Genomic DNA, 16834 nt, shown 5'->3' with positions numbered 1-16834 from the left:
GACTTTCATATTTATTTGCACTCACGTATCCTTTGTGTTACTTTTTGCACTTCCTGATATTTAAGAGCTACAGGATCAGTCTGCATTGATGTCTCACTATAAATGTCTTTCTTTCTAATTTGAATAGTCTGTTGTCCAGATTGCCAAATAACTTGCAGCTCATCTTTTCTTTCAGCATCTTCACAGCACACTTAGTCACCAGTTTCCTCAGCTTTTTAAAAAAGCTTTCTTCATCTAAATCCATTGTCCCATTATTTGTTTCTTCTTGAAAATGAAAATTTTGTCTAAAAAATCTCTACTTCTCTACTCATTTTCCTGCTTTCTGAAACAAAAATCTACTTCAAAACACTCCAGGAGCTTGTGCTTTCATCATGCAGTAGTGCTTTAACAGATAAGTAAGTGATAATAGGAGAAGGCAGGTCCACCCTTCCACGATAAAAGAAAAAGAAATTAAAAAATAGTCACTTATTTGCTTCAACCTTCACAACACTATGACAAATGGGATGCTGTTAATTCTAGAAGCAGACAGTAGCTCAACAAACAAACAAACAAGGAGGGAGAGAGAGAGAATAGTTAATATACTTAGCAAAGTTGGAGGTGGCAAGACCTGAGGAAGTTTATCTGAAGAATTTAGGAATGTACTGAAGAAACCACACATTTTTTCTTTTTAAACTGCTGGAGGAGTTTAAACACAAGGAGAGCCACAATAGTTCAGAGTTCAGATGTAGCATATTTCCAAGAGCGTCTGTTATTAAATGTTTGGAAACAGGAAAATGAGAACAGGGATATCTCGCCTCTGGCCACAAATCCCTGCCACCACCACCTTCCAGGCCCTCCCAATAGGGATGTTTTATTTTCCCATTTAGTTCTGTTGCCACATAAGCAATAAATTCCACAAATTATTCATGATATGAAGAAGTACTTCCTTCTGTTTTCTTCAGACATCATAGGATTCTGTGGTCTGTGAAGCAATGATCAATCAACCCCTTTTTGACCCCTCCACATCACTCATTGCTCTTCATATTTTCCACTAGCTCACCTCAGCCAACGCTTTTCCAAACTCAGCTGCCCTTCTTGTGTTTCTTTTATTCAGAAGCTGTCCTTAGTATTTATGTTAGTATTTTTTTCATTCTATTAAATCCATTTTGATATAGAGCGAGCGACAAGAACTGCATGATTCAAAAAGCAGATGTACTGCAGATTTGAAACAGAAGAACATGTTTTCTTTGAAATCTTCAATTGTTTTCTATTTCACTCACTTTTCTGAGTACTGCCACTTAAAAAAAGTTACTGAATAATTCTTAGGCACTAATAGCAAATTAAAATATTCCAAACTCAAGACCAAACACTAATCCTTTCTCCCTCACAACTGCTCAGGAATATTGATGACAATGCCACAGCCAATAAAATAAAAGCAATTCTACACCTTTCAGGTTGGAAAAGAGAATCTAATGGAAGCCAGATGATGCAGCCTTCTGCTGTGCATGTGAAACTGCAATAACTACATGAAAAGGTAAGAATATAGATAGAAGATTAATCACAATTAACCACTTCTAGTAGTGTTCCAAAGTAGTTATACTGAATAGCAACTTCTGAAACAATCTCTGCATATAATTGGATTACACGTGTCACGAATGAGATGAAATAGCCTTACCTTTAAAACTACCTGAACTAAGAGCAGTGCATGCAGCCTCCCTCCATGTATTTCTTTAGGGATTGTTTCCACAAAGAATGGATATTCCTAACAGGTAGCACATTCTGTCTCCTACTTTCTCTGACACCAGGCAGCACTTCTGTGCTTTGCAGGTGATGGAGCACTAATCCAGACTGCTCAGAGGCTGCACCTGGATATCTCCAAAAGCCACCTGCATGTGGGGATGGCACCCTGCTCTGGGTGTCCTGCTGGGGCAAGGGCTGGAGCAGGTGATCCCTGCTAAGGGGCAGCTATGATTGTCCTGCTCCTTAGAAAATAAACTGATGAGTGAAAGGTAACCAGTGCTAAACCTTTCCTTTTGAGTCATGCAAGAGGAACTCCAATCAGATCCCATAGTAACGTTTGTAACTTACCATCTGAAAGGTTCTTGTTATTGAGAACTCTTTCCAATTTGTAGACAGGAGTAGAAGAACGGCATTTAGGAGGAGGCACTGCTTTGTGTGGTGGTGTTGAAGGATTTTTAAAGGCATCGGGCTGCTCATGTCTTCCAGCATATTTTTCACCTCTTGGACTGCTCAGAGAATGCTGGGAGCCAGGATTATCCTCCAAAAGTTCACACTGCATAGTCAAGGGGACTCTACTAACAGCACACTGGAGAGGTAAAGGGGACTGCATCTTTCTTGGTGTTCTGCTTGCAGTTGTATCCTGCTTTATCCTATGCTGGTAATTTTTGTAGGCTTCTTCCAAATACTCTGCCTCTTTTTCCAGTTCTTTTATTCTAGCCCAGGTTTGCGCCATGCACTCCAGGTCAGAATCTGGAGAAGCATTACGTGTCTGTAACTGCTGGTGACAGCCAGCTCTTGGCACAGCACTTCCCTTGACCACATCACTCACAATGGGATTCTTCAGGAATATGCTATCTGTATAAATATCATGAGGTACAATCCTATCCTCAATGAGGTCAATGACAGAGCGATCAACGAGCGAAGGCTTGGGATTCCGATACACTTCATTTTCCAGAGCTTCCAGATCAAGAATGTGAGTGACAGATAAGACAAAGAGAGAGATCCATAACTAATCACAAGTAATAACACATGGCACTTTCTTTCATCAAAATAATTTTAAAATGGATTTATTCAAATTTTGAGAATTCAGTGTACTAGTTTAAATGTATTCTTATGTAGCCACATAGCTGCAAATTATCATCAATTTAATTAACTTCAGATGTAATTCCTCCATGTAGAACTCTATCTTATAAACATATTTTAACCAAACAGTTTTTTTGTTGTCATTAATTCAGTTGTGTTTAAAAAAGGAAACAAAATGTCACCCCTTTGGATGCAGTATATCCAATCACGTTATTACAGTGTGCTGGACACAAGCTAGGCTAAAAGTCTGCCTCTATTTAGATCAAAAAGAAAGAAGGAAAAAGTAACCCAACACATTCAAATGGGTTATTAAAATAATAAAAACATAAAAAATATTCCTCAAAAATCATCAGTTACATTGAAATTTTCAGAACTGTCAGCTTCCTGCTTCGCCTGCATGTTTCAGTATGCCCTAAAGACCCATCTTTCTAAGCAAAATTACCACTTTATTTTTATTCTATCTAAATGGTTCTTCAATAACATCGTTAACAATGCTGCAAAATAGAATTCCAAGCAGAACTTCTTCATTAGATTAAAATATATTTGTTATTTTGACACTGATGAATTTCTGATTACAAACAGTACTGTTAGTTATGCCATATGTGAAAATACACATATTGGTCTAGTGGATAATAGAAGGCATTGCATGTACTGAATTATGGTGCAACATATTCTATGCAATGTATAATCATTGCAGAATTCGATTCTATGTTTTTAATTTATTTGCACGTGTACCAAAAATGAAAGTTATCATGCTTGATAGCAGCAACTTGACAGGCATCTTTAGAATTATATTTCTTCAGGGGGCTGAATTGCCTTACAAAATATATTTGCCTTCCTAATGTCTGTGTGAGGTGCTTAAGTTAGTAGTTTTGGCAATGACCATTTAAAAGTTAGATTTAAATAGTGAGCGATTAAATACAAATATTCTTACTATGAACATTCCCGAACCAAAATGCATTAAAACACAATTCACCCCCATGAAAAAAAAAAAAAGATCATGTTATCACCAGATATTAATGTCTTTATCCTGAGTTGAAACAGAGACAATAAAAAGAATGTAAGTGATCCAAGAAGAACATTTTTCTACTCCTCCTATGTGTTTGTTTTCTGAAAGTGCAGTTTTAAGGCTTTTAAACTGATTTTAACTTTAAACTTGAAACGCACTCCATGGCAATATTTTACCTGAAGGATTTTCTCAGAATCTGGAAGTCCTTACATTGATTAGGTAAGCAAACTTCACAAAGGACTTCTTTAGCACAAGACACAAACCTGCCTGTGTTTGTTTCAGCTGTAGTTTCAGATCTTCAACCTGCATATTTAACTTCCTGACAGTAGCTTCAGAGTCCAACAACTGGGTCTTTAACTGGGCAGAACGCTCAACCTAAAGCAGATTCAGAGGAAAAAAGAGAGAGTAATTCTTAAAAGTAGAATAATCTCAACTGTTTGAATACTCATTTCTTTCTAAGTGTTCTTCAGGTCCAGCAAAACCCGTGAAAGTCAGCACTGACAACTTAATGGCTTGAAGAGATTACTCAGGTTGTTTGGTTGGCTGAAGTTTGTTGTTGCTTCCTTGTTTCTGTAAGTTATAAAAACCAGCAAAGTGCAAAGCATTCCCCTAACTACCTGCAGAGCAACCTGCACAGGTACACAGATAATTGTTAACAAGATGACAAGGATAAGAAAGAATCATTTACCTCACTTTGGAGCTGCTTTTCCGAAAACTGCTTATGACTTTCAAGTTCATCCATCACCAGCCTCCTGGAATGTTCCACCTTCCTCAGCTCTGCTTGACAGGCCAGGTGCTCTGCAGAAGGCTGGGACAGTTCTTCCACAAAAAAGAAATATCAGAGTTTAACATAGAGTAATTGTTCACTTCTCTATATCTCTTTGAAACTTAAAGCTCGTTTGTTTTCAAGGACATAGCAAAGTCTTCTAAAACTAGGCTTCGTTTGAAGCAAGTGCATAAGATTTTTTCTTTCTTTTACAAAGGACTGAAGTTTTTGTTCACATAGTTGCTTAAGAACTAGACATACTGTCCTACTATAGAAGGAAAATACACAACCCCACCTAACTGGTGTATACATCTCTACCTTCCAGTAATCTCAGGTGCACATTAAAAATAATCAGCACTTCACAACTACAGACACAAAATCAAAGAATGTTCTGAGTTGGAAAGGAAAGGACCCAAAAGCCAGGAGTCCAAATCCTGGTTCCACACAGGCTCACCCTTCAAGACGCAATATTATTTTTACCATTATTAATCATATTAGTGCTATTATTGGAAATATCATACTTTTCAAGAGATGGAAGGGATATTCATGTTATTATAGATAGATAGTTCAGGATTGCTACTACACAGATATATTGAAGAAAATATAATGTCAGGGACTTAGATTCATCAGCTGGAGGGTTAGTGCCAACTAACAGCACACATAATACAAAGAATGTCTTTCAATGAAAATGTATTTCTAAAGAAAAACACAAAGGGAAACACAAACAAGAAAAGGATTAAATCATTCATACTGACTGTCTCGAAGACGCTGGTTCTCAGTGCGAGTCTCATCCAGCTGTTGCCTAAGTAGTTTATTCTGCACTTGGAGCTCCAGTTTCTCCTCCTTTAGCAAGGGATAGTCTGATACCTCTTTCAGTTTTTCTGTCAACAACTGATTCTGTTTATTTACCAACAGAACCTGAGCCTTCACTGATTCCAAATCCAGCTGCAAATAAAGAACAATTTAGAAGTTTATGAAGATGCTTCTGAAGAAAAACTGTTATACTATAAACTGGTTTTTATTTCACTTATATTTTTATAAATGTAGCTCACATGCAGTTATTAGAATACAGTTTCTCTAAATTTATGTTTAACATCACCTCAAGTTCTTTGGTGCGTGACACAGCTTGCTTGAGTTCTTCCTTTTTGGAGTTAACAGCAACAGCTTCTTCACGCAAAAGCATAGCCTTTTCTGTAGGGAGGATTACAAATGATGAATTAAGTTAATAGACAATTACATTAAAGACTGCATCAGCAAAAAAATTTAACTTGCTAAGTCCAACATTCAATTTAATTCAAAAATTTATAATAACTGAATGTCATGCATGTATACATACACCTTCAAAATTATGTAAATCACTGCATGAGTATATACAATGCATGTGTAAAACTATTTTAGAATTAAGTAAATCAAATTCATATGCACATGATATATCTTTTCTTTCACATGACCCCAACTTAGAAGTCTAAACATGCTATCTGTCTCAGCTCTCTTCTCAAGCTTTGGTTAAACATCTCGTGCACAATAAATTTAGAAGCTGGCAACGATTCAATCAGGCTGTACCAGAGTTCAATTAGGAAATGAGTGAGCTGGGACAATTTCAGAAAGAGCTGGGAAACTGAAAAAGCAGGCTTTCAGCCTCCGTGTGAAGCACCAGCTCCTGGTTCTCACTGCATTTTAAACTGCAAGGAGTTGCTGACCTGCCACTGGATCTGGCTACATGATTTTCAAAGCCTGAGTTGGTGGCTTTTCTGGCCACCAACACCTGTGTTACTGAACACTGTCACTGTTCAGTAACTGTGTGCTTTGATACCTGTTAGTAAATGCTCTCAATGGCTGCTGTATTAGTCACAGAGAGATGGTTACCTTTATTTTTTTTCTCATCTTCAGTAACTTTATTGGTTCTGGCTATATATTCTTCTTTTAATTCAAGCTGGTATCTAGAAGCAAGAAGATTGAAAACTTCAAGCAGCTTCAGGATGCTACCAGATCATCAAGCCTGGCCTAACTGTTCCCTCAACCTCTTCTCAGAGGTCACCATCACTACCTGCACAGACCTCTACTAGGCTCTTCTCAACTTCTCCACAACTCTGTTGAGCTGAGGGGCCCAAAACTTGGCATGATATTCAGAGTGCAGCCTACACCAGTAGGGAAAACAACCAGGGGGAAAACAACCCCTCAGCCAGTTGTCCAAGCTGCTGCTAATGTGACCCATTGTGCTGCTGGCCTTATTTGCCAAAGCACGCTGTTGGATCACATCAGCCTGACTTTCACTGGAACTTCCGTGTCCCTTCCAGAGAGGCTGCTGCTCAGTCCATTCTTTCTCCCCACTTGTGCCACTGCAGAAGGATTCTCTGCCCTGTATACTAAGCTTTGTTAAAACCCTAAGGTTTATGTTGGCAAAATCCCCAAGTTTACCAAAGTCCACCTGCATCGAAACGCCACCATTTGTTGTGGCAGCCATTCCCCTTAATTAAGCCTCATGTTCAAAGTTGCTGAGAGCACACAGAGTCATCATCCAGATAATGGATGAAGGTGTTGGATGGTACAGGCCATTAATGTCCCCTTGGCTTCTCTGCATGCCAGCACAAATCAGTTAGACATTGAGCACTGCCCAGGTATTTACAGCCCAGTAGTCATCCATCTTTACTGTTCAATGTTATGGAAATCTCCAGGAGTGTTACAAGATTTCTTGTAAGTAGCTGTTACTGACTAAATGATTAAAACAAGTTACCAAGATGGGTCAGTTAGGCCTGCATTCCATTCCCTAACAAAACCCTGGTATCTTACTGAGTTCCAGCTGAGACATTGTTCTCATCAAAACCTGCTCTTTCCTCTGCAATTTAAGCTAAGACACACCAACACAGATAATACTTACTGTGTGGCAGCTGATACAAACAGTTGGCTTGCAAAAATAAGTCACACAATACATCAGTCATTCTGTTTACCTTTCTAACTGGATGACTGTTTCATGCCATGATATAAGCATGAGCAGTAACATACTGAAAGCATCTGCCTGCACCAAAGCATCAAGAAACCAAGTGACCAAAGCACTCAAAGGAAGGCAGTAACAGTGAGATATACTCACTGAAAATCTCAAATGTGGTCACAGATGAGCATTTCAAAGAGCATTTCAAAGCAAATTCTTTGAAATTATGTTGAAGCAGAATAGAGTCAGTGAGAAAGGGTGACCTGTAACAGAGATCCCAAAAACAAGGAGGCATTAAGCTAAGAACTAACCTGCCTGCGTGGGCTGGTGTGTCTCTCACTCTTTTTCCAAGAAACCTCCAACCTTTCTTTAACCGTACTTTAACCTCTATTACTTTTCTGTGTCCATAAAAGGGCCAGTTTTTTTTAATCATGGTCAAAGGAAGTTACTAATGCTTCACATCCTCTTGTCTAAACATACAACTTATCTCACATCTCTTTCCCATTAAAGAACACAGGATTTAATCTACAAAAATAATATAGCCTAATAATCAAAAGTCAAATTATTTTCCATACAAAGCATTTTCTGAATCTGACAGAACATCTTGTCTTGCTAGCGAAGCAAAAATGTAAATAATTCTAGGCAATTAAAACAAGAGTGGAAACTTATAAGTCCTTACTTTGTTACGTTTCTCAAAAGAAATCCTGTAATTTTTTAAATTCTATTTTCATAAGAATTAACATATGTTCTATTAGAGAGAAAAGAAAAAATTACTTTAAGAGTTCAGTCTTAAGCTTTTGGTCATAAGTCTCCTCTATGTTCTTCACAGCAACTTCTCGACGTCGAAGTGCATCTTCAATAGTTTTATTTTTCTCTTCCTGAAGCTTCTGAGTGCTGAAATATTAATAAATATACAATGACCAGTTACAAAGCCAAAACTTCAGAGTTTTCAATTTTTTTTCCTTAAAATACCATTTAGAGCTATTAAAGGTGATGTGCTTGCTTAGAACACCTTAGCAATTTAAAGTTATGATTAGAACTGTCATTCTAACTCATTAAGAACAAGAAGGTCTGACAGAAAATAAATTGACCTAATTAAAATCCAGTACCAATCAATTATGCAGCTCTCCTAGGGTAACCCCAGCTCAGCTCTCCACACCAGAAAGCCTTCAAAAGAGATCGAGCATCATGCCCAACACTATCAGCACCCTCTGCTGGATTGTTAGGAAAAAAAAAAGACACATTTCTGTGGGATACTCATTTTGCCATATAAAAGAGATGACAGAGTAATAAACTTAGGTAGTATTTAAAACCTGGCAGAATACGGTTTAGTTATTTCCCAGTTTGACCAAGGAAAACTGACAGACAATGTTCTTACTAGAGGAAAAAAACAAGTCTAAAAAAAGCAAAGCATCATATACACGCATCGCAACTGTTAGGACTGTTATATCCTGTGTTGATTGTTTATTTTTTTTAATTTAAGGCCTTCAAAACCATTATTGTTTAATTTAAGGCCTTCAAAGCAAATATATGGTTCCTTGCCTCCAAATTGATGCTGCAGTGTTTTGGCTGGATGAAGAGGAATGGAAAAAAAAAAAAAAAGGCTTCTCTTTGTATCAGGTGTCCCAGCCAACTGAGATAGTACACAACAATCTTCAAAATGCCAACACAACTTATGGAATATATAAAAACCTATTCCAGCTTCACAGAAGCAGTAACATCTTGGAGTATGCTTTCCAGAAGACTAACAACATTTAGAATTGAAAACGCCCTTCAGCAACTTACATTTCAAATGACTCAATTCTTTGCTTCAGTTCTGCCTCTCTGGTCCTCATGACTTCAATATCTTTCAGTAGACTTTGTCTCTGAGCATATACTTCCTTTGCTTCTATCTGAATCACAAAATATTCCCATTAATTTCACTTCACAGTATCTATCATTAAAGGAGATGCTTACAGCAAAGGCAATGGCTACTGAAACTCTTCTAGATATAATGACATCTATCTGTATATCTGTACCATGTGGACTATGTATCCCTTTTAGTTCAGCGTTCTTCTAAGCAACTGAAAGAATGTGTAGTAGAACTAAAAGCTGTGTTTTGGAGATAGAAGAGCAAACAGTCGTATCAAAATCTCAGTGGTCTGAATTCAGTGAAGTTATTAAAACAGATTAAAAAGCATTTATTATAACTCAACAGTAGCTTGCAGAACTGCTCTTTTTCCAGGCAAATTTACTTAAATATTTAACCATACTTATCACTGTATTTACTGAACAGGTTCCCCTATTTATGAGAACAAAAGTAAATTCCAAATTTCCACTAATAAGCTGAATAAGAACTGAAGATAAACCTGCCACAGAGAAAAGAACAGTTTAATTGATTCACAGTCACTTAGTACTAGATTAAGAACAAGTATTTGGAAATTCACCTCTTGTTGTTTCTGAAGCCTTTCAATAGCATTCTTTTCACGAGAGACCAAGGCTTCAGCCTTTGCTTGATGTGTCTTTTCTAACTCATACCGCAGCTCAGAGATTTCTTTCTGGGTCTGTGCTTTCTCTTCCATTTTAATCTTGGCTATTTCAACTTCTTTAAAATGTTGTAGCTTTTACATAAAGGAAGAAAAGAAGGTTAAACTGAACCTTTTCAAAACAACAACGACAATCAATCTCTCCTCACGCAATTCTTCAAAATTTGAAGATGGAAAGGAAGCATAAGAGAAGAAAAATGTGAGAAAAAATGTGAGCAAAATAAAAAAAAGAAGCAGTGGAAAAATTGTGAGACTGGTCAAGAAGTTCAGTCCTATGGAGATGGATTTGTGAAAAGCAGTGAGACAGCAGTCTCACTTGTATATACACAAAGTGGGTTAGAAATGTCCTACAGCAATTCACTAAACATTGCTGAAGAATCTTAAAGTTAACTGAATTGAGAAGTGATTTGTATCTGCTTTAGTCTCCCATCTTCTGCTTTACTTAAACTAAGACAAACTTAATGCCCAAATTAGCATGTTTTACGTACCAAAAATATACTGCCTACCAGGGAGTAAAAATTCAAGGATAAATGAAGATAAAATGCACAGACTTCAGTTTTAACTCTCCATCCTTCTACTTTTCTATCTTAATAAAAATGAATAAGTTGGTTTCCTCAAACACTTTATATGCAGATGGGTGCCTTTTAAACTGTGCCTGAAAGTTTTAATTGATCAGTGAATACATTCACACATTTTTCTATTGAAATAAGCTACTGATCTGAAAAAAACAAAACAAAACAAAACAAAAACAACCCCAAACCATACAGTGAATTGCAGTATATTCTCTGCTCCATTTTTCATATGTATGAATTGCTGACAGGTTTTTTATATTCACAGAGTGAAGTAAAATACTTCAAAAGAACTCTGTCTTTAATTACAGGAAGGAAAAAACATGGAATAATTCATAATGTTGTGTGTGTTATGATTTTGTTTCTGTGCAACGTTTTGAAATGCTATGTAAATTCTAATCAATATTAAAAATTTAATTTATGTCAAAGTATATAGCAACAATTCATGCCTTGCATTATACTGAAATTTAAGCTTCAAAATTGAACCCAGGAAGGGAAATAAATAGTTTACTATGAAACATAAACATTTCCCAATAACACAAAGTAGTCAAAGAGCAAACAAAATGTACCAATTTAAAAGCAAAATAAGAAAAATTGTGTTACCAAATTAACATCAGGATAAAGAGCCTAACATTCTGCAGATTTATTATTAAAAAAAAAAAAAGGATAAATAAGAATATACACATGCAATTTCATTAAACTAAGATTGGTAACTGATGAACTTTGCCTTTTGTATTTGTAGTTATTCGTGATCAGCCATTTTTCTTCAAGTTTTCTTAAATGTTAAAGGTCTACAAGGTGTCAATATTCACAAATTTCTCCCTGAAATTCAGTCACCACAGTGATACCTTTTGAGACATCTCTGCTTGAAGTTGCTTCTCTATTTCTTTCCTATATTCATGAAGTTTGCCTTCTAAAGGTTCGTATTTATGATGTTGAGGATAGGAATCAGCAAACTGCTCATCGATGAGCTGAAGTTTCTCAGCTATAAAAAAAGAGAAAAGCAACATGACAATCATAATTTAAAAATGAATTAGTCATCATGCTTACCCCACCAAAAACTGTATGGCACTATGGGTTTGTGCAAAGTGTACCAAATAGTGTACCTAAATATCACCATCATAGAAAGTCCTGCGTCAGTGGTAGCACTGAAATGACATTTATCAGCTCTACATCATACAACAGGACAGCCAGCCTCAGCTGTTCAGGCACTATTTGTGGCATATTTAGACATTCACCCCCCTACTACAGAGGACAAGAGTTTTCTTTTGCATGTAACTTCTACATTTTTGTAATAATACTGTGTGTGTATTGTAATTCAAAAATTCCCAATCTGTGCCTAAAAAACTGAGACACTATGACACAGAAAAGCAATGCATGCAGTTACAGTTACGTTTTCCAGAACATATAACCTCTATTCACTGTTACTTTAGGTTGCATTTGGATAAGTGATGAATGTAAACCACCCATATTGTTTACCAACATGGAACTGCTGGGGAGACTTACTTGCAAAGGCTGCACTTACCAAGAGATTCTCTGTAAGGAGGCATGGAGATTGTCTGAGTTTCTCTGTCATGACATTCTTTACTTAAATGATGCTCTGTAAGCCCCATCAAAACCTGCATAAGAAAACCTTTCAAGATCCAACAGATTAGTTGCTTCTAAGTTCATATCAAAATTTAATTTTCAAGCCTGTAAATAATGACGTCATTTTCACTACGCGAATAAAAACAACTCAATTCATTGAAAGAACACAGTGAATACTGAATAAAAATCAATGCTAGTAAACTATTGATTTTTACTGGAAGTATTTTTTTATTAAAAGTGTATTCTATTCTATTTCATTCTTTTCCTTTCTTCTGTTTCTCTTTGTCTCTTTGACCGTACGATCATTTGATGGAGCAGAGTATTAGCACCATAATTACAATGACATTAGGGAACAGTGGTTTCTGATGACCAAGATACTCCTGGCTATTTCATCTAGCTACATTTCATCATGCAGATGTAAGAATGATTTCTTACATTAAAAAAAAAAAAAAAAAAAAAAAGAAAGTCTATTAAATCATTAACTGAAGTTTGAAGTACATGCAAGTTAATGGTTGTGAAGCTTGTCAACGTTGGAGTGAAAAACATCCAAAGATCATTATATTTAATACCTTATGTAGTACAAGTTTCAAAATCTTATTAAATCCATAGTGGTCCAGACCAACACATGCTCAAGAAATCTGAGTTTCTCTTGCTAGCATCTCAATAAAAATGAAGGTGACACAACTACCATTGTTTGCATCATGTACAATTATCTTTTACCTTTATTCTCCTTCTGAGTTCCCAAAGTCTGTAAGAAAGAAGACAGCATTTTAGACAGTCTACATCATCACAACTGTAAGTTTAGCTTACTTTGAGAATCAAAACAACTTTACCAGTGATTTGTACAAACTGGATTTTGGACCGATCCTCAATAATTGAAGAAGATCCTGAAGAGACAACAGCTTTCAGAAAAATAAAAAAAGAGAAAGTAGAAAATGTTAAATACTTTAACAATGCGACAGCCATCATTTTACAGTTGTCGAATGTTTTCCATTTGAGAAAGCTCTATTTATCACCTTGCAAAACCATTTTCAGAAGCTTACTGTTGAAGTACCGCACTGGCTTTCCTCTGCTACTAAAGATACATGGCAGTCAGTACATAGTTCCATGACAAACTGAAGCTGTGAAGAGAGGGTTTTGTTTCCTCCCAAACCAGGATGCATACTCTTGCTACCCTCCCCTGCCTCTTCTCTTTATTTACCGTATTAATGAGATGAGCTCACTAATCCAAATGACAACTAACTGCTCACCAGCTCAAGAAATTAATTTTCTACTAGAAAATTAATTCTATCCACAGAGGACAAACAAATAAAGGGCAAAGGCTGCCCTTTTCAGCCAGAACTCGTAACTAGAAACAGAAACTGATCATGAACCACACTTTCAGGAAAACTGAATGGCTAAAAATGAGGCTAGCTTTAATAATGGTTGGTTCCCCAAGTGGCGTGCAACACAGCCATGTGAATTGTCACGTCAAACCATGGCTATGGGTGAAGCAAGCATGTGGCTAGGAGGGTACGCCTTTCCAATACAGTGCTTTTAGCTTACTGTGAGTTTAAAGTTTTCATAATATTTAAGACTTTCATAGAGATGATCCCTAACAGGGATTTCTGTCAATTCTGCTGGAATATAGCAACTCTCCAGAAAGTAAAGCTCGTACAGAAGTCTTTAAGGAAATGGATTACCAAACTTACCTTCTTCTTCTCTAAGCCACTTTCTGGAAAGAAAACAGAAAGTGAATACTCATAGCCACATCTCTGCAGATGGTCTGCCACCAAACTGTTGGAAGCTGTGATCAAAAGCGAACTGTCATCACTTGGAACAGTCTGTGGTTGAAGCTCTCCACTTAAAATGGGATGCATAAATTCATGGATGAGTTGTTTTCGGAGCTGCGTCTGACACAAGAAAAACATTTAATAACAGGTAACCTGAGATTATAACAAGAGGTTTTGTTTATCAAAAATTAGCAGGCTTTTGCTTTACTTCCACATGTTACATTACAACCTACATACCAGAAGCGGACAGCCTAATGCTGGCAGAGCTTAGAGGAGTGCTCTTCTTCAAAATATTCAAGTGCTCAAGCAATCTTAGGCTTTCCCTTAAGACGTAACAGGTGTAGGACTGAGAAGTACTCAGTCAAAGAACACACATAAGCTCCACTCCAGTACCCTCAGTTTTAATTTCAGGTCACTGCTTCCTTGTTCTCTTATCTATTGTCTTAAACAAAGCCTGTCTGACATTCTTTGGCTTCAAGTGTACTTGGAAAACTCATTAGACCTCTAGAGAGTCCTATGTGAAGAAGTTGCTGATTCCATCCCAACAGCAACTATGCAACAGCAACAACATTTTTGAAGTTGATTGATTAAAGAAATCATATTGGCAAAAATGGGATAAAATATGAAATGCTCAGCAAAGCAATTGCTAGATCACATCAGACTGCCCTGATGATACTTTAGCATGGCTGTGTAAATGAGGTTGACAACAGAGAAAAATGAAAGTAGCTGATAAAAAAATCATTTCTCTTAATTTCTGAACTTGTTTCATTTCAGCTAATTTCGACAGAGATTAGGGTGTCTCCAAAACAACAGGGACAAGCAACTTCTTGTACACTGTGTGACCAACTGGAGTGGAAAACAGGACTAAATCCCTGTCCCTGCTGAGAGAAAGCAAGACAAACACCAGTTGTGCTACTACTCATTGATAAGAAGCACCTGGCCACTCAGCACGCCTGTAGGTTCAGACCCACCCTGCCTCTGACCCACAGAGGCAGTCAGAAGAGATCAAGGGAAAGCTGGAGCGTTGTCTTTGGAAAATGCAAGTGTGTCTCCAGCAATCAGTCAGAAACTCAACTATATTAGCTCTTCAGCTCAGAAAAGCTACAAAATCTTTAATAGAATGAATAATTTTCTAGGCAAGGAAAATTAAAGCAGGAAAATAGACTTAGATAGCACATCACTATGAGTTAAATCAAACAAGATGTGGAAGATGGTCTGAGCATTGAAAGTTTGCTATGGAAATCACTGAGGGAGAAAATAAGCTGTCCTGAATACAAGATTCTTGGCTTTATCAGCTGCATTCTTGAAATACAGATCTTGATTATTTTTTAACTCTACTGAATTTGACATAAAAATAGGAGCTAAAAAAAAATCCTGGTGACATAAAGCTGGAAATAAAAGTAGATCAGTACATCATAAGCAATACAATCAGATGCTTGAGCACAGCAAAAATGAGGCCTTGTGAAAGACAAGATATCAACATTTAAGGCGTTATATATATTCTGCTATACATATGGGATGCTTGGGAAAAGCAGACATCCTTCCAACAACGACCAGTGCTACAATCATGGAATATCTTGGGTTGGAAGAGACCTCAAGGATCATCAAGCTTCAACCCTCCTGCTGCAGGTAGGGCTGCCGACCTACTTACTACAGTTGTAACATGCCTCAAAACAAGATGCATGCAGCCTTCCAAAGAAAAGGCAAGAATTAATAGTGCTCTAAGCTTTATTTGGAAAGCTCAATGCAATTGTGAGAAGCTTGCTTTAAGAACAGGGAAAAGACTTCATGCTCATGCAGGTGACTGCTGGGATGACCGGCAATGAATCTGCTACACCCTGACTTGCTCGGCATTGTAAGGCTGAATGCTGGAGGAAAGGCACAACTACTGTCTAAAGGCTCCTAAAGAGGAGCAGGAGCTACTTAGCCTGAAGGACACCTTCAGCACATGAGTAAGAGCCAGAAGAACCACAAATAACAAATCTAGCCTACAAGCAGAACAAAGCATCGCTATTGGACTCCACCACATTCTATGACATTCTCCTGAAGGAGGAGATGATGTGGAAGCAGCCTGACCCACTATAAGCAGAACTGGAAAGAAAAAAAAAAAAGAAAATCATCAGGAGAATAATTCATTAGTGCTTTCTTCCAGTAGTTAACCCTCCTGACCAACACCCTGAGACTAACCCACAGAGAGCACCGCTTGTGTTTACCAAACACCTGCTCCTAGCACCAAGAAAAGCGCTGGTCTCAATTAGGCCGTAGCAAAACCACCGCATCCGGGGAGAAGGGGAAAGGCCGGAGATGATCCTTACGGGTGCCGTCCAATTCGGGACATTCTATCATTCTGGGATTTACTCAGCGCAGAACGTCACCGCTTTCTCCGTTACGGCGAATCACGGGCAGCGCCCACCGCCAAACCACACACACCTTGAGCGTGTCCAGCACGCCTCGGTTCTTAAAGGTCTGATAGAGCCTCTTCCGGAGCTCATCCTGCGACAGAGCCTCCCTCTTCCCCTCAGCCATCCCGCCCCGCGGCACAACGCGGCGGCTCCCGGCCGGCCCGAGCGCGGCGTCACCGGATGGGGCGGGCAGCGCGCAGCGCTTCCGGGCGGCCGCTGCCTGACGTTGAGGAACCGTGGCGCGGGGTGAGGGGCCGGGCGCGGTACGAGAGGCGGGAGAAAGGGCTCCAACTGTCCGCTCTGCGCTGCCCGCCGCCCCTTCGGGAGGGGTCCTGCGAGGCTGAGGTGCCACACCGCGCTCTGCACTCCCGGCGGGTGGCTCACCCCGCCGTTCTCTATTATGTGGCGTCTGCATCCATTTCCCCCCCCCCCCCCCCCCCCCCCCAGCCAGCGTTATCCCTCCCACCGCCTAT

The 16834-nt window shown here is 38.3% G+C and overlaps 1 protein-coding gene across 1 annotated transcript in view; it reads right to left on the bottom strand.

Annotated features, from left to right (window-relative positions):
* OFD1 (OFD1 centriole and centriolar satellite protein) overlaps positions 1 to 16485 on the bottom strand; it is a gene marked incomplete at both ends in the record, with an annotated part of 29308 nt that extends 12823 nt beyond the window's left edge. Inside the window, 15 exons of the mRNA XM_079545728.1 lie at positions 2068 to 2676; positions 4075 to 4186; positions 4500 to 4630; positions 5333 to 5522; positions 5677 to 5768; positions 6444 to 6517; positions 8281 to 8400; positions 9292 to 9398; positions 9933 to 10106; positions 11449 to 11585; positions 12126 to 12233; positions 12908 to 12935; positions 13021 to 13089; positions 13879 to 14079; positions 16390 to 16485. Of these exons, the coding sequence (XP_079401854.1) occupies positions 2068 to 2676; positions 4075 to 4186; positions 4500 to 4630; positions 5333 to 5522; positions 5677 to 5768; positions 6444 to 6517; positions 8281 to 8400; positions 9292 to 9398; positions 9933 to 10106; positions 11449 to 11585; positions 12126 to 12233; positions 12908 to 12935; positions 13021 to 13089; positions 13879 to 14079; positions 16390 to 16485 (2248 nt within the window). The remainder of the gene's footprint in view (positions 1 to 2067; positions 2677 to 4074; positions 4187 to 4499; positions 4631 to 5332; positions 5523 to 5676; positions 5769 to 6443; positions 6518 to 8280; positions 8401 to 9291; positions 9399 to 9932; positions 10107 to 11448; positions 11586 to 12125; positions 12234 to 12907; positions 12936 to 13020; positions 13090 to 13878; positions 14080 to 16389) is intronic.
* Between the last annotated feature and the right edge of the window lie 349 nt (positions 16486 to 16834).

Source organism: Tetrao urogallus, assembly GCF_951394365.1.
Source record: "Tetrao urogallus genome assembly, chromosome: 1".
Taxonomy (NCBI): Eukaryota; Metazoa; Chordata; class Aves; order Galliformes; family Phasianidae; genus Tetrao; species Tetrao urogallus.
Note: the sequence above shows the minus strand (reverse complement) of the source record. Positions and strands in the feature narration are given on the sequence as shown.